The sequence below is a fragment of the Mobula birostris genome, chromosome 12 (genome assembly GCF_030028105.1).
Source record: "Mobula birostris isolate sMobBir1 chromosome 12, sMobBir1.hap1, whole genome shotgun sequence".
NCBI classification, from domain to species: Eukaryota; Metazoa; Chordata; class Chondrichthyes; order Myliobatiformes; family Myliobatidae; genus Mobula; species Mobula birostris.
The window spans coordinates 71,879,320-71,905,005 of NC_092381.1; the positions used below are offsets into that span (position 1 = coordinate 71,879,320).

A 25,686-nucleotide genomic window follows, 5' to 3' on the forward strand; every position below is an offset into this window, starting at 1 on the left:
TTTGATGGAGACAGACATGAGAGCACGGAGGAACATCTGGAGAAACTTCTGAAATGCCTCCTTTGCTGCCGCTGCTACTGTGTGATCTAGAATCTCCGGAGGAGGAGGCCCCGAGTGTTCGGCTTTGCTTGTTGCTTGGCGGCCAGGGTGGGGTCAAAGCGCTCGGCAGAGGATGGTGCTCAGGAGGCTGTATCGGAGGGGCTGGTCGGAGGCTCGAAGTTTTCGGACGGACTCAGAGTCGGCTGAGGTCAGGTGCTTCCAATGCATCGGCAGTTGTTGGTGCCTGGAAGTTTATGGCAGGGAGAGTTTCTCCCTTCTGCCGCCTGCTATCAGGTCTATTGGGAGTCGATCGGGACTTGAGACCTTTTTTTACCGTGCCCGTGGTCTGCTCTTTATCAAATTATGGTATTGCTTTGTACTGCTGTAACTATATGTTACAATTATGTGGTCTTGTCAGCGTTAGTCTTTGGTTTGTCCTGTTTTTTTTGTGATATCACTCTGGAGGAACATTGTATCATTTCTTAATGCATGCATTTGTAAATGACAATAAACGAGGACTGAGTGTCCTCATAATCTAATCAGTTGTATTAATGTGTGGCTGAGAGACTGGTGTAGGGGGCAGGGATTCAGATTCCTGTATCATTGGGGCCTCTTCTGGGGGAGGTATGAAGTGTGAGGTGGTACACTTTGGAAGAACAAACTCCAAGGCAGAGTACAAAGTAAATGGCAGGATACTTGGTAGTGTGGAGGAGCAGAGGGAGCTGGGGGTACATGTCCACAGATCCCTGAAAGTTGCCTCACAGGTAGATAGGGTAGTTAAGAAAGCTTATGGGGGGACTTCCGGGTCATCAAGGGAATGGCGGCGTAAGGAAAAGGTCTCTCGACAAAAAAGAAGGTAAACTGCCCCATAATCGAATTTAGACAAATACTTAATATTGCATAACTATATTAATAAAAGGGGCAAGGATGATGTCTAAGAACAAGATTAAAAAGTCCGCTCCGAAGGCTGATAAACATAAAGAGACGCAGCAAGGCGACGGGCCTAGCTCCCCCACGGCAAGCCAGGACGGAGATAATGAGGGGGAATGGGTGACTCTGTCCTTGATTCTCGGAGAGATTCGCGAGTTCCGACAAGATAACAGCAAACAGCTGGAAGATATTAAAGGAGAAATAGTAAAAACTAACTCGCGGATAGATGAAGCCGAAGCGAGGATTGTTGGAATTGAAGAGAAGCTACAAAACGCAGAGGAGGTGATAGCAGAAATGCTGACGTTGCAAGACCAGCTCCAGTGGAAACTAATAGATCAAGAAGGCCACTCGAGAAGGGAAAATGTGAGGATTTAAGGAGTTCACGAAGGAACTGAAAGTAAACCCGGATTGATGATTCCCTTCGTGGAGAAGCTACTTAGAGAGAACCTTGATATACCGGCTGCAAAAGACCTACAGATAGATAGAGCTCACCGCGCATTGGCACCACAGCCTCTGGCAGGCGCCCAGCCCAGATCGATTCTGGTCAGATTTCTCAGTTACAGAACGAAGGAAGAGGTGCTTAAAAGGGCATGGCAAAAGAAAGGTTTCATGTAGAACAACTGTAAAATCAGTTTAGACCACGACTACGCACCGGGGATTCTTGCCAGACGGAAGGAATATACGGAAACACTGAGAGTCCTGAAGGAAAACAACATCAGATTCCAGACCCTGTATCCAGCTCGGCTGAGAGTCTTTTACGACGAAGGGACAAAAACTTACGCTACGGTGGAGGAGGCAACATTGGACCTGGTGGACCGGGGACTACCTATTAAAGTTATCACCCAACCAGAGTCGCTACTGGAGAGGATTCGGCAGAAGTCGTGGCAGTTAGTGGGGCGAGGACGCTCCACTCGAACCAGAGTGTCAAACTACACGGAAAAGCTGCAAATATTCAGACGTGAATGTACAGAGAACACAGATTAATTAAGAGAAATGACTGAAAAGAGTAAATCGGACTTAAAGGTAAAATGAAAACTGGTAACTGAAAATAAACTAGACGGAATAACTTGAATGATAGCAATATGGTTGAGGCATAAATAGGAGAAAATTTTCTACGATTATTCAAACTGCTGAGGGTCCTCTAACACAGGGTGAAGATAGAGGTTATCCCTCTGAACTGAGGCGGGTCGGTGCTCAGGCCTCACTGTGGGAAGTCGGGAAAAATTTTCAAATGTTGCACGTTCAAAAATGTCTAGGGTGTGGTTATTTGTCTTGGTTTACTGTTGAGAAGGGATTGCTTACTGTTTGGTTAGAAAAGGAGAGTTTTTTTTCTACTAGAGAAAAATGTAAACTAAATTGGGAAAAATAATTTCCTATAATGTTAATGGGGTTTTGAATCCAATTAAAAGAAATAAGATTATGTCTAAATTGAAAAAAGAGAGGGCACAAATAGCTTTCCTCCAGGAAACACATATGAGCCAATCTGAACATGGAAAATTAAAAAGAATGGGCTTTAAGCATGTATTTTATTCATCATATAAATTGAGTCACAAAAGAGGGGTAGCTACTTTAATATCAAGTACTCTTAATTATGAACATATTTCTGAGACTAGAGACAAAGAAGGACGGTTCGTAAAAATCACAGGAAGAATAAAAGGTACAGAAATAGCATTGCTGAATGTTTATGCTCCTCCAGGTTGTGAATGGTCATTTTATAGACACATTTTTGACCTAATGGTCAGTTCTCAAGGGGTAGTAATTTGTGGAGGGGATTTTAATATTAGATTAAATCCTATATTAGCTTCTTCAAGAATAGTTACTCAGAATAAACCTCTGACTCGGAAAGTGAATTCATTGATGGAGGAGTTGGGAATTATAGATGTCTGGAGGGAATTACACCCTACTAGTAAAGATTATACATATTACTCTTTCCCTCATTCAGCCTATTCAAGGATAGACTATTTCTTTATCTTTAATACAGATAGACTCAGGATAAAAAACTGTAATATTGCAACATTTGATCTGTCGGATCATAGCCCAGTCTCTATGTCTCTAATCCTGGAAAGGAAAATGAGGAAAACACTATGGAGGCTAAACTCACATATACTCAATAACCCGAAAGTAATGGAGAGATTAAGGGGAGAAATCAAAGAATATCTAGACCTTAATGACACGGGAGAAACATCACCAGTGATCTTATGGGATACATTGAAAGCTGTACTGAGAGGGAAAATTATTTCCATTACCACTCACATGAAAAAAATCAATGCACAAAAATTAGCAGACCTTCAAGGAAAATTAAAACAACTTCAAGTTGTAGATAGCAACAAAAGTAATTCAAATCGAAAACAGGAAATTAGGAAATTGCAAAGTGAAATTGGCGATATTTATACGTTGGAAACTCAAAGAAATTTTCTTTACCTGAGACAAAAGAATTATGAAGTAGGAGGTAAATCAGCTAGATTATTAGCATATAAATTACGAAAACAACAAGCAAACAATACAATTCATAAAATAAAGAATCCAAAGACAAAGCTTGTGGAGAGTACAATAGGGAAAATTCAAGAGAGTTTTGAAACATATTATCGAGAGCTGTACTCCCAACCCCGGGCCCCCAATGAGCCCTATATAGACAGTGTATTGAATTTTTTAGATCTACCTAAACTTACAGATTTACAAAATGAAAGTTTATTAGAACCAGTAACTGTCAAAGAACTGAACGTGGCCATCTCTAGGTTAAAGGCTGGAAAGTCCCCGGGTTCTGATGGGTTTACCTCAGAGTGGTACAAGTCCCTGAAGACACAGTTAGCCCCATTACTACTTAACACCTTTAATTGGATCTTGCAGAGAGGAGAAACTCCACCTTCCTGGAGAGAAGCGATTATTTCAGTTATTCCTAAAGAGGGTAAAGATAAACTAGAATGTGGCAATTATCAGCCAATTAGTGTTCTTAATTTAGATTACAAACTATTTACATCTATATTAGCGCGCAGATTGGAAAAGCTTTTACCTGGCCTAATCCACTTGGACCAGACTGGATTTATTCAACAAAGACAAACACAGGACAACATAAGGAGAACTCTGCACATATTAGAACAGGTTAATAAGAACGAGACAGGGACAATGGTAGTAGGATTGGACGCTGAGAAAGCTTTTGATTCAGTTAGTTGGGCATTTCTATACATAGTGTTAGGAAGATTCAGCTTTCAAGAAAAGTTTATTAAAGTAATTCAGACTCTATATGACAGCCCTACAGCCCGAATTAAGATAAATGGGGACCTCTCTGACTCCTTCATCTTAGAGAGAGGCACTAGACAGGGATGCCCAATTTCTCCTCTCCTTTTTGCGCTATATATTGAACCGCTTGCCCAACTAATAAGACAGAGCGAAATCGTAAAAGGTATCAAGGTGGCAGGGATTGAACAGAAAGTGGCGTTATTCGCAGATGATGTTTTGGTCTATCTGAGTGAACCAGAAAAATCATTTATAGGATTGTTTACACTGTTGGATGACTTTGGGAAAATATCAGGTTATAAAATAAATGTAAAGAAAACGCAGGTTATGTCCCTAAATTATACACCATCCAAAAAATTGCAGGATACATATGATCTTAAGTGGGAAGCTAAATCATTAAAATATTTAGGAATAACCCTGCCGAAGGATCTTTCAACACTGTCAGAGGTAAATTATTGGCCATTAATCTCAGAGATAAAAGCAGATATGCATAGATGGAATCTTATCCCCTTTTTAAGTTTAAATTCAAGGATAAATACTATAAAAATGAATATTCTTCCTCGGTTATTGTATCTTTTCTGTACTTTACCGGTGGAGGTGGATGATAATCAATTCAGGGAATGGGACAAATGGATTTCTCGCTTCATTTGGCAAGGAAAGAAACCTAGAATTCGATATAACACCTTACAGTCAGGGAAGGAAGGAGGAGGTATGGTTCTTCCTTGCCTGAGAAATTATTTTTATGCCTCACTGATAACCCCTCTGTTATATTGGTGTAATAGGGAATATAAGGCTAGATGGAAGGAAATAGAATTTGGATTAGTTGACAGTTTTCCTCTTCAGGCCTTAATAGCTGACAAAGGATTGATGGCCCAGTTGGAAAAATTTTAAAACGCTTGGATAAATCTTACATTAAAAGTATGGCAGAAGGTGGTTAATTCATGTGGAATTAATAACATGTTAAAACTCTTTAGATGGTGTGCATATGATACCGAATTCCTTCCCAACAGAGGAGATGAAAGATTTGAGCTATGGATAAAGAAAGGTCTTACAACCTACCTCTCATTTATAGATAAAAGAGTATTACAAAGTTTCCAAATCCTGCAGGACAAACATGGCCTAGAACATAATGACTTTTTTAGGTACCTTCAAGTACGAAACTACGTTAACCAGAGTTGTAGATATACAGACCTATCAATAGTAGAATTAGAATTTTTCAAGACTCTGAATTTGGCTTGCAGTTCAATACCTAGTAAATCAGTTTCTCGATTATATAATGCACTCTCCCATGCTAAAAATGTAAATACACTGTATATTAAAGAGAAGTGGGAGAAAGAAGCGGGGTTGGTACTTTCAGAGGAGGCTTGGGAGAAAATCTGCAGCTTTCAATGGTCCTCGACTAATTCTTTGACTTGGAGAGAACATTGTTGGAAAAACATTATAAGATACTTCAAGACCCCATATCAGGAAAAATATAAAGATACAAATGCGATGTGTTGGAGAAGGTACGGCTCCAAGGAGGCAAATCATTTTCATATTTTTTGGGATTGCCCTAAATTAAGTCTATTTTGGGAAGGTATTCATAGAACATTAGTTAAGGTACTTAGGTCCCAGATACCTCTGAACCTTGAGACACTCTATTTGGGGCATGTATTGTTTCTTGAACAGAAGGAAGATATAAAGTTGCTGCAGGCCCCCTTAGCGGCAAGTAAGAAATCAATCACTAGAAAGTGGCTAAATCCAATACCACCTACATTAGAAGATTGGTACGAAATTATCTTGGAAATATTTAAAACGGAAAAGTTGACTTACTCCCTGAGAACTCAAAAAGAAAAATTTTATCAAATCTGGAATAAATGGATTGAATATATAACCCCAATGCGAGCAGACTTTAGATGACTCTCCTAATGATTTATACTGCTCTTCTCATCAACACAGTAATATTGCTAACATAAGCACCCCTAGTCTAAATGTTTGTTTTTTTTTTTTGTTTTCTTTTGGAAAATAGAGAATTAACACAAGTAAAGGGAAAGATTTGGGAAAGGGATAAAAAAATGAAAAAATTAAGTAAATAAGTACATAGGGATTGGATAATTATGTCTGCGGGCAGGAGCAAGCATGAACAAATTAGGATATAAGCACCTACAATGGTTGATACTTAGGCTTATATACAACATTTTGGACCAGTGGAAATGGTCCAGAAGGGTTATATGGAAACTATTATTACCATTTTTCTTAACAACTAATTCCATTACTTAGCCTAATAGGTTAGATTTACCACAGTACATAATTATCTACTTAAATGTTTATTTTCCTTTTATATCATCTCAATGTGTACTTAAGAATGTATAAATAATTGTAGTTTTATACATATAAAAAAATGGAAAAGGTTATATGTGTGAAAAAAGTACATGATATTTGTGAATTCCTTATCCAAATAAAAATAAAATTAAAAAAAAAAAGAAAGCTTATGGGATGTTAGCCTTCATAAGTTGAGGGATAGAGTTTAAGAGTTGCAGGGTAATGATGTAGCTCTGTAAAACACTGGTTAAGTCACACTTGGAGTACTGTGTCCAGTTCTGGTCGCCTCACTATAGGAAGGATGTGGAAGCATTGGAAAGAGTACAGAGCAGATTTACCAGGATGCTGCCTGGTTTAGAGAGTGTACATTATGATCAGAGATTAAGGGAGCTAGGGCTTTACTCTTTGGAGAGAAGGAGGATGAGAGGAGACATGATAGAGGTATACTAGGTATTAAGAGGAATAGATAGAGTGGATAGCCAGCGCCTCTTCCCCAGGGCACCACTGCTCAATACAAGAGGACATGGCTTTAAGGTAAGGGGTGGGAAGTTCAAGGGGGATATTAGAGGAAGGGTTTTTACTCAGAGAGTGGTTGATGCGTGGAATGCACTGCCTGAGTCAGTGGTGGAGGCAGATACACTCATGAAATTTAAGAGGCTACTGGACAGGTATATGGAGGAATTTAAGGAGGGAGGTTATATGTGAGGCAGGGTTTGAGGGTCGGCACAACATTGTGGTCCGAAGGGCCTGTACTGTGCTGTACTATTCTATGTTCTATGTACAAAAAGGACGGGTTACACCTGAACCCAAAGGGGTCCAATATCCTAGCGGGCACATTTAGTAGAGCTGTCAAGGAGGGTTTAAACTAATTTGGTAGGGGGATGGAACCCAGAGTGATAGGGCTGAGGAAGAAGAATACAGGCTTCCAAACAGCATCTGGGATGTGGATTACAAGTTACAGCAGGAGATGGAAAAGGCATGTCAGAAGGGCAATGTCATGATAATCACTGGGGATTTTGACATGAAAGTGGGTTGGGAAAACCAGGCCAGTGCTGGACCTCAAGACAGAATTTGTAGAATGTCTAAGGGATGGCTTTTTAGAACAGTTTATTGTTGAACCCACTAGGGGATCGGCTGTGCTGGATTGGGTGTTGTGCAATGATCCGGAGGTGATAAGGGAACAGTGATCACAATATGATCGAGTTCACTTTTAAATTTGAGAAGGAGAAACGAAATTCCAATCTGTCAGTATTTCAGTGGATTAAAGGAAATTACAATTGCATGAGAAGGGAACTGGCCAAAGTTGACTGGAAAAGGACACTAGCAAGAAGGATAGCAGAGAAGCAATGGCTGGAGTTTCTGGAGAAAATGAGGGAAGTGCAAGGCAGATATATTCCAAATAAGAAGAAATTTTTGAATGGAAGAAGGACACTACTGTGGCTGACAAGTGAAGTCAGAGCCAAAGTAAAAGCAAAAGAGAGGGCATACAAGGAAGCCAATGCTAGTGGGAAAATAGAGGATTGGGAAGCTTTTAAAAACTTGCAGAAGGAAACAAAGAAGGTCATTAGGAAGGAAAAGATGAATTATGAAAGGAAGCTGGCAATTAGTATCAAAGGATAAAAGCTTTTTAAGTATATAAAGGGTAAAAGAGTCGAGGGTAGATATAGGACCAATAGAAAATGCCTTTGGAAATATTGTAATGAGAGACGCAGAGATGGCAGAGGAACTGAATGCGTATTTTGCATCAGTCTTCATAGTGGAAGACATCTGCAGTATACCGGACATTCAAGAGTGTCAGGGAAGTGAAGTACGTGCAGTGAAAGTTACGACTGAGGAGGTGCTCAGGAAGCTTAATGGTCTGAGGGTGGATAAATCTCCTGGACCTGATGGAATGCACTCTCGGGTTCTGAAGGAAGCAGCTGGAGAGATTGCGGAGGCATTAACAATGATCTTTCAAGAGTCGATAGATTCTGGCATTGTACCAGATGACTGAAAAATTGCAAATGTTACTCTGCTATTTCAGAAGGGTGGGAGGCAGCAGAAACAAAACTATAGTCCTGTTAGCCTGACATCAGTGGTTGGGAAGTTGTTGGAATCGATTGTTAGGGATGAAATTATGGAGTACCTGGAGGCACATGACAAGATAGGCCAAAGCCAGCATGGTTTCCTGAAAAGAAAGTCCTGCTTGATTAACCTACTGCAATTTTTTGAGGAAATTACAAGCATGGTAGACAAGGGAGATGCAGTGGATGTGGTGTACTTGGATTTTCAGAAGGCTTTTGACAAGGTGCCGCTCAAGAGGCTGCTTAGCAAGATTCGATTCCATGCAATTACAGGGAAGCTACCAGCCTGGGTGGAGCATTGGCTGATCGGCAGAAAGCAGAGAGTGGGAATAAAAGGATCCTTTTCTGGTTGGCTGCCAGTTACCAGTGGAGTTCCACAGGGTTCGATGTTGGGACCGCTGCTTCTTATGATGTATGTCAATGATATTTAGACAATGGGATTAATAGGTTTGTGGCTAAATTTGTCGATGATACAAAGATAGGTGGAGGAGCAGGTAGTGTTGAGGAAACAGAGAGCCTGCAGAGAGACTTAGATAGTTTAGGGGAATGGGCAAAGAAGTGACAAATGAAACACAATGTTAGAAAGTGTGTGGTCATGCACTTTGGTGGAAGAAATAAACGGGCAGACTTTTATTTAGATGGAGAGAGAATTCAAAATGCAGAGATGCAGAGGGACTTGGGAGTCCTTGTGCAAGACACTCTAAAGGTTAACCTCTAGGTTGAATCAGTGTGAAAAAGGCAAATGCAATGTTGGCATTTATTTCTAGAAGTATAGAATATAAGAGCAGGGATGTGATGTTGAGCCTCTATAAAGGCACTCATGAGACCACACTTGGAGTATTGTGTACGCAAAGACGAGGAAATCTGCAGATGCTGGAAATTCAAGCAACACACACCAAAACAAAAATGCTGGTGAACGCAGCAGGCCAGGCAGCATCTATAGGAAGAGGTACAGTCGACGTTTTGGGCCAAGACCCTTCGTCAGGACTAAGTGAAAGAAGAGATAGTAAGAGATTTGAAAGTGGGAGGGGGAGGGGGAGATCCAAAATAATAGGAGAAGACAGGGGGAGGGATGGAGCTAAGAGCTGGAAAGTTGATTGGCAAAAGGGATATGAGGCTGGAGAAAGAAGAGGATCATAGGACGGGAGGTCTAGTGAGAAAGAAAGGGGGGGGATCCAGAGGATGGGCAAGGAGTTATAGTGAGAGGGACAGGGGGAGAAAAAAGAGAGGAAAAAAGGGGGAAAAGAATAATAAATGAATGAATGAATAAGGGATGGGGTACAAAGGGGAGGTGGGGCATTAATGGAAGTTAGAGAAGTCAATGTTCATGCCATCAGGTTGGAGGCTACCCAGACGGAATATAAGGTGTTGTTCCTCCAACCTGAGTGTGGCTTCATCTTGACAGTAGAGTAGGTTTCTTTTTAAACTTTCTGCCTTAGTTTTTTTTTATCCTAGAGACTTCAGTAATTACTTCTACACTCTCCTTATTGGTTATTTTATCCATGTCTGTGTCTATGTCTGTGCCCTGGTCCCAGCATGATTCAGGTGCAGCCTGTCATTCAAACCCTCTTCTCCATACCAATCTTTGAGCCAAGCATTTAGCTTTCTGATCTTATTGACCCAATGTCAATTTACACGTGACCCTGGTAGCAATCCAGAGATTATTACCTTATTGGTTTTGCCTTTTAATTTAGTGCCCAGCTGCTTAGGTCCCCTCAGCAGAGCTCCAGTCCTCCTGCATACAGTATGTTGATGGTACCCACAACTGAGTATTTCCCCTCCCACTCCAAATTCCTCAGCATGAAAAGTCTGATAAGAAGTCCGAAACCCGGGTACCAGGCAGGCAACGCAGCTTTCGGGACTCTTGGTACTTGAGGTAGTGTCCATTTCCCCATCTGTACTATCCCCAATTTCAATTGCATTTCTCATTTCTCTTTTCTCTTCCTCCGCCACCACCCCAAATGGTTCCCTGAACCATGATGCCATGATCAGATTGCTCATCCATCCTACAATCAGAATCAGAATCAGGTTTATTATTATCGGCATGTGACGTGAAATTTGTTAACTTAGCACCAGCAGCAGTTCAATGCAATACATAATGTGGATAAATGTGAGGTTATCCACTTTGGTGGCAAAAACAGGAAAACAGATTATTATCTGAATGGTGGCCGATTAGGAAAAGGGGAGGTGCAATGAGACCTGGGTGTCATTATACACCAGTCATTGAAAGTGGGCATGCAGGTACAGCAGGCGGTGAAGAAGGCGAATGGTATGCTGGCATTCATAACAAGAGGATTCGAGTACAGGAGCAGGGAGGTACTACTGCAGTTGTACAAGGCCTTGATGAGACCACACCTGGAGTATTGTGTGCAGTTTTGGCCCCCTAATCTGAGGAAAGACATCCTTGCCATAGAGGGAGTACAAAGAAGGTTCACCAGATTGATTCCTGGGATGGCAGGACTTTCATATGATGAAAGACTGGATCGACTAGGCTTATACTCGTTGGAATTTAGAAGATTGAAGGGAGATCTTATTGAAATGTATAAAATCCTAAAGGGATTGGACAGGCTAGATGCAGGAAGATTGTTCCCGATGTTGGGGAAGTCCAGGACGAGGGGTCACAGTTTGAGGATAAAGGGGAAGCCTTTTAGGACCGAGATTAGGAAAAACTTCTTCACACAGAGAGTGGTGAATCTGTGGAATCCTCTGCCACAGGAAACAGTTGAGGCCAGTTCATTGGCTATATTTAAGAGGGAGTTAGATATGGCCCTTGTGGCTAAAGGGATCAGGGGGTATGGAGAGAAGGCAGGTACAGGGTTCTGAGTTGGATGATCAGCCATGATCATACTGAATGGAGGTGCAGGCTCGAAGGGCCAAATGGCCTACTCCTGCACCTATTTTCTATGTTTCTATAATCTAGAGGAAAAAAATAAATAAATAAAACAAAACATAATAATAAATAAACAAGTAAATCAATTATGTATATTGAATAGATTTTTAAAAATGTGCAAAATCAGAAGGAGGAGAAGATGGCAGCATAACGCAGCACACGCTGCCTCTCCGGTGAATATCTGTAATCTGTCAAGTAGGGGACCGTGCACAATTCTGATTTGATGGAGACAGACGAGAGAGTACGGAGGAACATCTGGAGAAACTTCTGATATGCCTGCTTCGCTGCCGCTGCTACTGTGTGGTAACCGGAATCTCTGGAGTAGAAGGCCCCGAATCCTCGGCTTTGCTTGTTTCGGCGGCCGGGGCTAGGTCGAAGGCGCTTGGCAGAGGATGGCGCTCGGGAGGCTGTGTTGGAGGGGCTGGTCAGAGGCTCGAAGTTTTCGGATGGATGGACTCGGTGTCGGCTGTGGTCGGCTGCTTCCAAGGCATCGGCACTTGTCAGTGCCTTGGAGGTTTATGGCAGGGAGTTCCTCCCTTTTGCCGTCTGCTATCGGGGACTCGGGAGTCGATCGGGACTTGAGACTTTTTTTTTTAACCATACCCATAGTCTGTTCTTTATCAAATTCTGGTATTGTTTTGCACTGCTGTAACTATATGTTATAATTATGTGGTTCTGGTCAGTGTTAGTCTTTGGTTTGTCCTGTTTTCTGTGATACCACTCTGGAGGAACATTGTATCATTTCTTAATGCATGCATGCATTTCTAAATGACAATAAAAGAGGACTGAGTTTTCTCATAATCTAATCTAATCTAATCAGAAATATTGTATATTACCCAAAGCTTCAATGTCCATTTAGGAATTGGATGGCAGAGGGGAAGAAGCTGTTCCTGAATCGCTGAGTGTGTACCTTCAGGCTTCTGTATCTCCTACCTGATGGTAACAGTGAGAAAAGGGCATGCCCTGGGTGCTGGAGGTCCTTAATAATGGACGCTGCCTTTCTGAGACACCGCTCCCTAAAGATGTACTGGGTACTTTGTAGGCTAGTGCCCAAGATGGAGCTGACTAGATTTACAACCTTTTGCAGCTTCTTTCAGTCCTGTGCTGTAGCTCCTCCATACCAACCATTGATGCAGCCTGTCAGAATGCTCTCCATGGTACAACTATAGAAGTTTTTGAGTGTATTTGTTGACATGCCAAATCTCTTCAAACTCCTAATGAAGTATAGCCGCTGTCTTGCCTTCTTTATAACTGCATTGATATGTTGGGACCAGGTTAGATCCTCAGAGATCTTGACACCCAGGAACTTGAAGCTGCTCACTGTCTCCACTTCTGATCCCTCTATGAGGATTGGCATGTGCTGCTTTGTCTTACTCTTCTTGAAGTCCACAGTCAGCTCTTTTGTCTTACTGACATTGAGTGCCAGGTTGTTGCTGTGGCACCACTCCACTAGTTGGCATATCTCACTCCTGTACGCCCTCTTGTCACCAGCAGGGATTCTACCAACAATGGTTGTATCGTCAGCAAATTTATAGATGGTATTTGAGCAATGCCTAGCCACACAGTCATGTGTATATAGAGAGCAGAGCAGTGGGCTAAGCACACACACCACAATCGCCCTCATAGGGAGCAAGAATCTCAGAGCTGTTGGACAGGCTCTAGGGCTGAGGCTCCTCCAGACCTACCTCTTGTCACATGCTCTTGTCCCCAATTACAGACCAAATTAAACAAATGGTATTGTCCAGCAGTTAGACTAATGGGCGTGACTACCTGCTGAAACACCACATCAGGTAACTCTGCACTTCCTTGATCTGTTGCAGTGTTTGAAGCTCATGTAGCTCAAGATGAGGGAACACACACCAGTCCTCATAGAGGGATAAGAAGGGGAAAGAGTGAGGAATTTCAAATTCCTGGGTGTCAGTGTCAATATCTCTGAGGGTCTAACCTGGTCCCAACATATCAATGCAATTACGAAGAAGGCATGATTGTGACTATATTCCATTAGGAGTCTGAAGAGATTTGGTATATCACCAAGGATACTTGCAAATTTCTACAGATGTACTGTGGAGAGCATTCTAATTGGCTGTATCACTGTCCGGTGTGGGGGAACACTGCACAGGATTGAAATAAGCTGCAGAAAGTTGTAAGCTCAGTCAGCTCCATCGTGGGCACCAGCATCCCCAGTATCCAGGACATCTTCTGTGGAGCGATGCCTCAAAAAGGACCCCCATCAGCCAGGGCATGCCATCTTCTCATTTCCACCATCAGGGAAGGGGTACAAAAGCCCGAATGCACACACTCAATGATTCAGGAACAGCTCCTTCATTTCCCCTCCATTATCAGATGTCTGAATGGACACTGAACCCCTGAACACTACCTCACTATATAGTTTTTTCTCTTTTTTTCACTACATAATTAATTTAACTTATATACTTAACGTAATTTGCAGTTTTACTATTATGTATTGCAATGTGCTGCTGCTGCGTAACAACAGATTTCACAGCCTGTCCCAGTGATATTAAACCTGATTCTGATCACCATTTCGAGCTGAGGCCCTTCATCGACACTGGAAAGGAAGAAGGGAGAAGCCAGAATAAAAAGATGGAGGGAAGGAATGGAAAACAAGCCAGCAAGTGATAGGTAAGACCAGTGGGGGAGGGGGGGGACAGTATGAGATGCTTGGAGTTAATAGGAGAAAAAGACAAAGAGCTGAATAAGAAGGAACCTGACAGGAGAGGACAATGGACTATGGGATAAAGGGAAGGAGATGGGGAATCAGTGGGGTGATGGGCAGGTCCTGAGGGCAGGGGGAAGAGAAGAGAAGGAGTGAGAGGGCCACCGAAATGATGGGAAAAAGGATAACTCAGTCAAGAACTATTAGGAAACTAATACACAGTTTTATAATACTGTAGGGATATTGGTAGTGTTCTAATTTGTTCTGTATTTCATTTAAATACATACAGTACATTGTTGCTCAATTAAATAGGAGTTTGCCTTTTTTATACCTTTTTAATTATTCCCATGAAACCGGCTAATTGGAGCGGCCACTTAATTGGGCCGATAATGCCCTGGTCCCGATGTGTCCCAATTAACTGGAGTTCACTGTATTCTGTTCTGGCTAAACAACACCAAAGCTATGTGTTTTGGCTCATTTGCATGAAGATGCATGAGTGTGGAAGAAAACATAACTTTTAATTGGCACTGTATTCCTTTGGGTTTTCTGGGAACATGAATTGCTCATTTGTGTGGATGTGGTGAATCTCCACATGTTTGTCAAGGAAGTTGCATCTGTGTATTGTATTTTTACCATGTGAGTATCAGTTTGTATTCAGTCTCTACTGACTGGAAGCTGTTTATTTTGCTGGCTTGGCATTACGATGTCACGTGAAATTAAATTTCAAACTAGTTCCTCATCTCTGTCCAATCACTGAGAAGTTTAAATGTGTGTGCAACTAATCCATCTCATTCTGAGTGGTTGAAAACACAATGTGTGGCTTGCATTGTTCTGACATGTCGTCAAGTAAATTGTTGAGCAGGAGACTGAACTAGAGTGGAGCTGAGTCTTGCCGTGCAAGTTAATCCCCTGGGATCTGGTTGGTTTACTCTTTCTTCTGCACTAGACCCTGCTACACTTGATCTGGGAGTACCAGAATGAACCAAGTTGCCTAAAACAGAAATAAACTTCATTTCCTGGCATCAATGGCAAAAGCATTAAACTTGATTTTTTTGTTCGGAAGCATTCTTTTCATACTGTTTTATGGTCCAAAAATTTGAGGATGCTTGCATTAAGATGTTAGACAAAGCAGAAATCTTATAGATATTAGTTTATTTGTCCAAGGGACTTAATTTTGTCTTTAGAGGCTATCAGTTGTACCTTGTGTCAATGATTCATATGTGTACATGTGGAATACCTAAATGTATGGTGAATTTTAGTCTGCGAGGTAAAGTTACAATTCCTTCCGGCTTTGTTGGAATCAGAGTCAGGTTTAATATCACTGGCATATATCATGAAATTTGTTGTTTTATGTGATACATACCCCATGGGTATCTTATGCCTGTCTTATGAGCAGGATGTAATGGTCTTGTGGAGGTCACATGATGTAATTCTCCCTCCAGTGTGAGGCCACATGATGACCTGTTCTCAGCAGGTATAAAGGAGACCCCTGGTGTTATGCAGTTAGGTTTCAGTTTAGTTGTTCACTTCGTTAGTTACTCCGTTATGCTGAGTATTTGTTTCATGATACAGTTTGGTTTTAAAACCGAGTTTTACTTTCCATTGTAAGGTAAAATCGTTGTGCCGGCAGTTTCACCAATCGCTGCCAGCTTTGTTGGTGTATCTTTGATTTACCTTTACAGTAGTATTGGAGAGTGAAGACCTTACTGAAGGACGGGAACCTGAAGGATCGGAATAAAGTTGGAGTTTCGGCGGTTTAATGAAGGAATTACCTTATTAAGTCTTCTTTCAGAAAAGTGACCTGTACCTGAGATTACTGCTACAAGAGCAGAGAAGCTTGTGCAGTGTTCACTCGCCAGGAAAAGGTCAGTTCCTTTAAGCCGTTTTATTTCCTTCGTCGTGAATCCTTTGGAGAATCAGCAGTAACGTCATATTTTTGAAGAAATCCGTTTCCAGAGAAGTCTTTCCTTATTGACTGTGTAAAGGAGGGAGGAGAAGATGGCGTGACGCAGCACACGTGGCCGCTCCGAATTGATATCGTATTTGTGAACTAGGATGCCGTGCACAATCCTGATATGATGGAGACAGACATGAAGAAGCACGGAGTAACACCTGGAGAAACTTCTGAATTGCCCCCTTCGCTGCTGCTGCTACTGTGCGATCGAGAATCTCCGGAGAGGAAGGCCCCAAGTCCTCAGCTTTGCCTATTGCCTGTTGCCGGGGCCGGGGTCAAAGCGTTCGGCAGAGATGGTGCTTGGTGCTCGGTGTCGGAGAGCTGGTCGGAGGCTCGGAGTTTTCAGACGGACTCGGAGTTGGACTCTGGTCGGATGCTTCCAGGATGCTGCGTTGGCAAGTTTGTGGCACTGGAGGTTCACCGTCTGCGTGAGATGATGGGACTTTCGAGAGACTCTGAGACTTTTACTGTGCCCATGGTCTGTTTGTATCAAATTACGGTATTGCTTTGCACTGTTGTAACTATATGTTATAATTATGTGGTTTTTGTCAGTTTTTAAGTCGGTTTGTCATGTGTTTCTGTGATATCATTCTGGAAAAACATTGTATCATTACTTAATGCATGCATTACTAAATGACAATAAAAGAGGACAAGCAACACACATCAAAGTTGCTGGTAAATGCAGCAGGCCAGGCAGCATCTCTAGGAAGAGGTGCAGTCGACGTTTCAGGCCGAGACCCTTCGTCCAATAAAAGAGGACTGTGTGTCCTCATAATCTAATCTAAATCACTTGGACTTTCGAATTTACCACTTTAAGAACTGTTTTCGAATTTACCCTTTTAAGAACTGTTCCAGAGTTGCTGTATAGCAGTTAACTTCTGGTTAAGTTAGTCGTTTGAATACTTTTCGCTGTTGTTGAGCAGAGTTTAATAAATATTTGTTTGGTTTTTATAAAACCTGCCTCAATTGATAATTCATTGTTGCCGGTCACGTGACATATGGCAGAAGTACATTGCAGTATATAATAAAAAATACAAATTAATATATATAAGTAGTGTAACAAAAGAGAAGAAAAATAGTGAGATAGTATTCATGGATTAATTGTCCATTCAGAGGGAAAGAAGCTGTTTCTGAAATGTTGAGCGTGTGACCTCCAACTCCTGTACTCTTTGGTAGCAGTGAGAAGAGTGTATGCCCTGGGGGGGGGGGGTGTATGCCCTGGGGGGTGTATGTCCTTTTTGATGGATATCGCCTTTTGAAGATGTCCTTGATGCTGGGGAAGCTAGTACTCATGATGGAGCTGGCTGAGTTTACAACTTTCTGTATCTTTTTCCGATCCCATGCAGCTGCCCCTCCATACCAGACAGTGATGCAACCAGTTAGAATGCTGTCCACGATACATCTGTAGAAATTTGCGAGTGTCTTTGGCAACATAGCAAATCTCCTCAAACCCCTAATAGAATGCAGTCACGATCACGATCATGCCTTCTTTCTAACTGCATCGATATGTTGTGGCCAGGATAGATCTTCAGAGATGTTGAAACCTAGTAAATTGCAACTACTCACTCTTTCCAGGTCTGATTCCTTGATGAGGACTGATGTGTGTTCCCTTGATTTTCCCCTTCTGAAGTCCACAATCAATTTCCTGGTCTTACTGATGTTGCGTACGAGGTTGCTGTTACACCCCACCCAGCCAGCTGACTATCTCACTCCTATACACCTTCTCATCACCATGTGAAATTCTGACTATAGCTGTGTCATCGTCAAATTTATAGATGGCATTTGAGCTGCACCCAATCACTCAGTTGTGGATGTAGAGAGAGTAGAGAAGAACACACATGCTTGAGGTGCACCGGTGTTGATCGCCAACAAAGAGGAGATGTCATTTCTGATCTGCATTGACTGTAAGTAAGTCAAGGATCCAGTTGCAGAGGCCCAGATGTTGAAGCTTGTCGATTAGAACTGAGGGTATGGTTCTGTTGAACATTGAGCTGTAGTAAATAAATAGCAGCTTGACGTCAGTATTGCTATTATCCTGGTGATCGAAGGCTGAATGGAGAGTCATTGAGAGCCACTGAAATGGCATCTGCTGTAGACCTGTTGTGACAATAGGCAGATTGTAGCAGGACTAGGTCCTGCAGGAGTTGACTCTGGCCGTAACCAGCCTCTCAAAGCATTTTATCATAGTAGATATGAGTGCCACTGGGTGATAGTCATTAAAGCAACTAACCCTGATTTTCTTGGGCCCTGGTATCATTGTCGCCCTTTTGAAGCAGGTGGGAGCCTCTGCCTGCAGCAGTGAGAGTTTGAAGGTGACCTTGAACACTCCCGCCGGTTGGTTGGCACAGGTTTTTAGAGTCCCGCCAGGTACACCATTAGGGCCTAATGCCTCGCAAAGGGCTCACTCTATGGAAGGATGTTCTGAGATCAGCCTCTAAGACAGATCGCAGGGTCACCAGATGCTGTAGGGGTTCACACAGGTCTGGTTTCATTCTCCCTTTCAAAGCGTGCATAAAAGGCGTTGAGCTCATCTGGAAGTGAGGCATCATGGTCATTCCTGGTGTTCAGTTTCACTTTGTAGGAAGTAATGACCTGCAAACCCTACCAGAGCTGAAGTGCACCTGATCCCACAGCTAACCTCAATCAGATTTGTTTTCTCACTCTTATTAAGCTTTCATAGGTTGTACCTGGACTTCATGTATAGTTCTGGAGCATTGGTCTTGAATGCCACAGATCTAGCCCTCAGCAGACTACAAATCTCCTGGTTTATACATGGCTTTTGGTTTGATATGAACAGTATGTTCTCAAACACACTCACACATTCATCTACAGAGGTCTTGATGAAGTCAATGGCAGCTGTGACATATCTATTCAGATTCGAAGATGAATCCCTGAATATTGTCCAGTCTACTGACTCAAAGCAGTCCTGTATGTGCTCCTCCATCTCCTTTGACCATACCTTCTTGGTTCTCACTACTGGTGCTGCGGTCTTTAGACTTGCCAATATGTTGGGAACAGTATAGGCTGGTGATCGGATTTTCCAAAGTGTGGATGTGGGATGGCACAGTAAGCATTCTTGATGGTGGAATAAAAGTGATCAAGTGTGTTGGCTTTTCTGGTTCCACTGGTAATATGTTGGTGGTAGTTGTTCACAGACTTCTTCAAGCTGGTGTAGTCGAAATTCCTCGCAGTAATAGGGAAGGCATCAGGTTGTGTTGTCTCGTATCTGTCATTTACAGTGCTCAACTCCACCAAGGCCAGCCTTACATTGGCTTGAGGTAGAATATACACCACCACCAGGATGATGGCAGAAAATTCCCCAGCAGATAAAAAGGATGACATTTGACCGCTAGATGTTCCAGGTCAGGTGAGCTGGGCTGCGATAGAACTGCCACATCTGTGCACCATGGCGAGTTAATCATAAAGCATAGTCTACCTCCTATACCTTTAAAAGACCGAGCTGTCCATTTTCTTAAAAGGGAACTACGCTCACGATCTGAGTCTGTTTTTTGGAGTAAACTGATTTTTTAGTTTCGATAGGTTTTTTTTAAACGTCTGGAAATGATGCTGCTTACTAAAGTACCCATGGCTGTGACTGTGGATTTCACCTGTGGTAGTCTTAAACACAAATATTTGATGATTTCCATTGGAGCTGTGTGCAAAGTGTCACTACTTCTCAGCACCATCATAACCAGAGTACAAGTCCTTGCATCCGGGCCGGCAGACTTCAGATCGTTTCATTCTGTCAGTATTTGTACTCTAACAATTCCTGTAAAAGAATTAATTGATTTATGACCTAATGAATGTGCATAGTGATGTGTATCTTACTGGGCTTCTGAATCTACAGTGTCCTTATTCATAAACCCTTGATATCATTGAGATATCTTGGGAGTAGCAGATTTATTACCTACTCAAGGAAATTTGATGGCTTCAATTTTTGGAATGCCTCATAATGAAAAGTGCAGGCAGCATTCAGAGCCAAAATATGTTTATCCTACATATGTTGTTACGTTATTTTGCCTGAAATGATTGAGTAAATTTTAGGCTTTAAATTGATACTTTTTGTTGACAATGCTTTTTTTTTATCTCCTGCTTCCCTCATCCCTACCCTGCAGCGGAGAGACATGCAAATTGCCCGTGTGTTACTGCCTCAATGGATGATATTGACTTTGAGTATACCCTCAGGTAACAATCTCATTTTCCAAAGTGTTTAATTCTGTTCCAATAATTGAGAAAAAATGCTCTGTGTTTTATAAAATCTGATGCTATAGTGTGACATCATAAAGTATATTAGGTAGTGTTGAGGAAGCAGGGAGTTTGCAGAAGGATTAGGAGAACGGGCAAAGATGTAGCAGATGAAACATAGTGTAGGGGTGTGTATGGTCATACACTTTGGTGGAAGGGTTAGACTATTTTCTAAATGGGGAGCAAGTTCAGAAATCAGAGGTACAAAGGGACTTGGAAGTTCTCATGCAGGATTCCCTAAAAGCTAACATGATGGTTGCAGGTAGTAAGGAAGGGAAATGCAATGTTAGCATTCATTTCAAGAGGGCTAGGATATAAAAGCAAGGATGTAATGCTGAGGCTGTGTAAGGATTTTGATAGACTGCACTTGGAATATTGTGAGCAGTTTTGGGCCCCTTATCTAAGAAAGGATGTGCTGACATTGGAGAGGGCTCAGAGGAGGCTCACGAGAACTATCCCGGGAATTAAAGGGTTATTGTATGAGGAACCATTTAATGGCTCTTGGCCTGTATTCATTGGAGTTTAGGAAATTGAGGAGAATCTCATTGAAACCAATCAAATATTGAATGGCCTAGATAGAATGGACGTGGAGAGGAATTTTCCAATAGTGCGAGCCTCTGGGACTAGAGGGTACAACCTCAGAATACAAAGACGTCCCTTTAGAGCAGAGATAAGTATGAATTTCTTTAGCCAGAGCTGGTGAGTCTATGGAATTCATTTCCACAGACTACTGTGGAAAATCTGCTGCTAAGCCTTTAATGCAGACTTTAATGTAGATCTATTTATTTTTGTTGCATGTCTTCTAGAATGTTAATATTTCCCTAGTTCCTCAGACACAGAAGAATTTGAATATTGAGTCTTAGGGGCTGAATATTATTAAAATGCCTTAACAATCCATTTTGGGCACTTTAATTGCACACTCTAGATTAGCACTTTCATTTTCTTATGCTACAAAAATAGCTGTACTTCAAATGCAAAATTGGATATTAAATATCTTGCAGCTTGTACCATGCAAATGCAAGTTTAATTTTATCAGTCTAGACCTATAGGCTCATGAAATAGTGAGACTTAGGTTGAGTAAACTGATTAATCGGAGTTCACTAGACTTATTCCTGAGATGAATGATTTAGCCCATGAAGAATGATTGAACAGACATATTCTGCATCTTAAAGGACTGAGGGTGATCCCTTTAAGACAGACGAGTTTGAGGATGCTGGATGGGGTGGATATTTTGCATGACAAATGGAGTCAAAGCCAAAGGTCATATCAGCTATTGAAAAGCAAAAAAAAATTGCAGATGCTGAAAACTAAACAAAATAGAGAATACTAGAAATGGTCAGCAGGTCAGACAACATCTGTTAAGAGAGAAATATAGTAAATGTTTCACTAATTAGAACTAGACAGAGTTTTCTCTTGCTCTCTCTGACTCTTACTCTCATTTTTATTCCAGATAGTGAGCTCATAATAATTTTTTGTCTTGAGGGATTGCTGTACTTGATTATCATTATGCTAAATAATTTTTACATGTAAATTTTCTTGGTAAATTTCCACAATGCGCAACAAATTTTTCTGGAGTCAAATTACTAACCTTGCTTTTGAAGAGAAAATAGACCTGTGTGCCTTGTTTGAGGCAAGTTGGAACATGAGGTCCCTCTGCTGCCTGCCCTATCAGGTTATCCGTTTTACTCCTGTTTTCCTAACCTGGTGGGTGATTGCCTGTGGCATTGCAGTTTTCTGTGTTTTTGTCAGTTTCTTGAATAGCCTCTAATCATTTCAAATTAAGAAATTCAGTTTTAAAATAATTCAAACAACGATTGCTTTGATATATTAATTGAACAGCAGAGTGACAACTTGCTTGGCTATATAGCTAATTTTTATTCTTTTGCCAGCTTTTGATTGCCACATTGCCAGCTCTTTCCCACCTTTCATTAAGTACTATAAATTTATATTTGCTCCCTTTCATTCTGAGAAGGTTCCTAAAGGTTGTTAGAGCCTGGAGGGTGATAGTGGGATAAGCTCCCACTACTTATTAAATGCTCCTAATGGTGTGTGTCTTGAATAGCCTCTGACAACCAAGTCCAGATTCTGGCCTTCACGTGCGGCTTAGTTATTAACCCTGGCGGAACCATTTCTACTGACAGGCAAAGGGGCAAACGTGGGTTACTGGCGCCTTAAAACCAGTTGCTTCTGGCAGATGGGGCTCATTAGCCGTGGCTGGCAGCTTACCTAGGAGAAGGGAAGTTCTGATCTCCAACCTCCATTGCCTTGAGGTTATTTCCACTCATGGCGAAGGCTTCTGGAGTAAAGCCTGAGGAATAATCCAGAGCTAGAGTCCCTAAGGCAGTCCTATGTTGAATTCAATGCTGATTGGCAACTCCTACGATGCTACTGATGTAAATTGTATTAGTACCTACCGTTCCTTTGGATTCATCAACTGCATAGAGAGGGGGAGCATGCTACATGGGCAACAACTTGCCTTCCTTATCATACTGCTCTGGCTTGTGCTATGTTATGCTATGGCATAGAAACCATAGAAACTGCAGCACAGAAACAGGCCTTTTGGCCCTTCTTGGCTGTGCCGAACCATTTTCTGCCTAGTCCCACTGACCTGCACACGGACCATATCCCTCCATACACCTCCCATCCATGTATCTGTCCAATTTATTCTTAAATGTTAAAAAAGAACCCGCATTTACCACCTCGTCTGGCAGCTCATTCCATACTCCCACCACTCTCTGTGAGAAGAAGCCCCCCCTACTGTTCCCTTTAAACTTTCCCCCCCTCACTCTTAACCCATGTCCTCCGGTTTTTTTTCTCTCCTTGCCTCAGTGGAAAAAGCCTGCTTGCATTCACTCTATCTACACCCATCATAATTTTATATACCTCTATCAAATCTCCCCTCAATCTTCTACGCTCCAGGGAATAAAGTCCTAACCTATTCAACCTTTCTCTGTAACTGAGTTTCTCAAGTCCCGGCAACATCCTTGTAAACCTTCTCTGCACTCTTTCAACCTTATTTATATCCTTCCTGTAATTTGGTGACCAAATTGTAGACAGCTGAAACGCAGCCCTCATGTTTGACCCCATCCAGTGGAGGGTCTCATTCTGTGGGAGTCATTCTGGAATCTATGGAATTTTAGAAGATCACAGCCAGTACATTCAACATCTTTAGTCAAAACATTGCACTGCAGATCTACAGGTACTGGGGATTTATTGGTTTTCAATCCCATTTTTAAACTACAAATGTAATACTAATTTACTGGTTATTGGTTATTAATCTAATCTAATCTATTGTATATTCCTTGTTACAAGAACTTTTGCTTTCTTGACTTGTAAACTGCTTTCCAATATCATGATTGTGTGAGACTTGTAAACGTTTCTGGAAGTTTTTGCTCCTTGCTGCCTTTATAGCTGCCTAAATTTATTCTATTTGATCTGCGATCTTTTCTCTCTTCTGTCTTTATTTCTTTTCTTATTATCCTCCTTTTTAATTTTACCCATCTCTTTTTAAAATCCAAGTATCCTGGACTATTCGATGCTTATTTATTGGCCGTTAGTTCATACCCATGCATTTTCTGTGGCTTTTGGCCTTTAGATTTCAGTGTCAAACATGCACAGCATTACAAGCCAGCTTGGTAATCTTGAATGCTTTGCACACAATTCACTTCTGAAATCTGAATAAATTTATGGAGGCAACAAGCTGGTATTTCAAAACTTCCAGCAAGTGTTACTGAAGGTTATCAAGTTCTGTTGTAAGGCTGAAAACCTGAAGCGTGGCTCAGGAATAAAAGAAAATTTGTGTCTTATGAAGTGTTTTTCATGATGTGCAGATATCCCAGAGTATCAGAAAGTGATGTATATTTGAATCATATCCTTGGTGGTATTTAACAAACATTGCAGATAATAGTGCAGAACAAGGCTCCATAAACAATGGTCATCAGTATCTCAAACAAGAGAAAGTCTGCAGATACTGGAAATTCAAGCAACACACACAAAATGCGGGAGGAACTCAGCAGGCCAGGCAGCATCTATGGAAAAAAAAGCACAGTTGATGTTTCGGGCTGAAACCCTTTGGTAGGACTTGAGAAAAAACCTGAGGAGTACATTTGATGGGTGGAGGTAGGGGAGAGAGAACCACCAGGCAATAGGTGAAACTTGGAGGGGGAGGGATGAAGCAAAGTGCTGGGAAGTTGATTGGTGAAAGAGACAGAAGGCCATGGAAGAAAGATGAAAGAGGGGAGGAGCACCAGAGGGAGGTGATGGATGAGCAAGGAGATAACATGAGAGAGGGGAAAAAGGGTTGGGAAATGGTGAAGGGTGGTGGGGGCGGAAGGCATTACTGGAAGTTTGAGAAATTGATGTTCATGCCATCAGGTTGGAGGCTATCCAAATGGAATACACGGTGTTGTTCCTCCAACCTAAGTGCGGCTATCACGACAGTGGAGGAGACCATGGATGGACATAAGAGAATGGGAATGGGAAGCGGAATTAAAATGGGTGGCCATTGGGAGATCCTGCTTGTTCTAGCGCATGGACTGTAGATGCTCAGCGAAGCGATCTCCCAATCTACGTCAGGTCTCACCGATATAGAGGAGGCCACACCAGGAGCACCAAACACGGTATATGACCCCGACAGACTCACAGGTGAAGTGTCGCCTCACCTGGAAGGACTGTTTGGGGCCCTGAATGGTAGCGAGGGAGGAAGTGTAAGGGCATGTGTAGCACTTGTTCTGCTTACAAGGATAAGTGCCAGGAGGGAGATCAGTGGAGAAGGATGAATGGACAAGGGAGTCATGATGGGAGCAATCCCTGCGGAAAGCAGGAAGTGAGGGGGAAGGGAAAAATGTGCTTGGTGGTGGGATCCAGTTGGAGGTGGTGGAAGTTTCAGACAATTACGTGCTGGATGCGGAGATTGGTGGGGTGGTAGGTGATTACAAGAGGAACCCTATCCCTGGTTGGGTGGCGAGAGGATGGGGTGAGAGCAGACGTGCATGAAATGGAAGAGCTGTGATTGAAGGCATTGAGCTTTTCAAGGATTTCAGGTTCCCTGACCCCATCATCTTATTTTTACTATAGATGTCCGGTCCCTATACACCTCCATCTCCCATCAGGAATGCCTCAAAGCTCTTCGTTTCTTTCTGGACACCAGACCCAACCAGTTCCTCTCCACCACCACTCTCTTCCACCTAGTGGAACTTGCCCTCACTCTGAATAATTTCTCATTTGGCTCCTCCCACTTCCTTCAAACAAAAGGGGTAGCCATGGGCACTCGCATGGGTCCTAGCTATGCCTGCCTGTTTGTTGACTACGTGGAACACCTATGTCCCAAGCCTGCATTGGTGACCGTCCTGCACTT

At 42.1% G+C, this 25,686-nt stretch overlaps 1 protein-coding gene across 3 annotated transcripts in view; it reads left to right on the top strand.

The window, feature by feature from the left end:
* The window catches only part of acot11a (acyl-CoA thioesterase 11a), a 131,696-nt gene that overhangs the window by 40,301 nt on the left and 65,709 nt on the right, over positions 1–25,686 (top strand). For all 3 annotated transcript variants that reach the window (XM_072274088.1, XM_072274089.1, XM_072274090.1), the window contains one exon: positions 20,201–20,270. In XM_072274088.1, the coding sequence (XP_072130189.1) occupies positions 20,201–20,270 (70 nt within the window). The remainder of the gene's footprint in view (positions 1–20,200; positions 20,271–25,686) is intronic.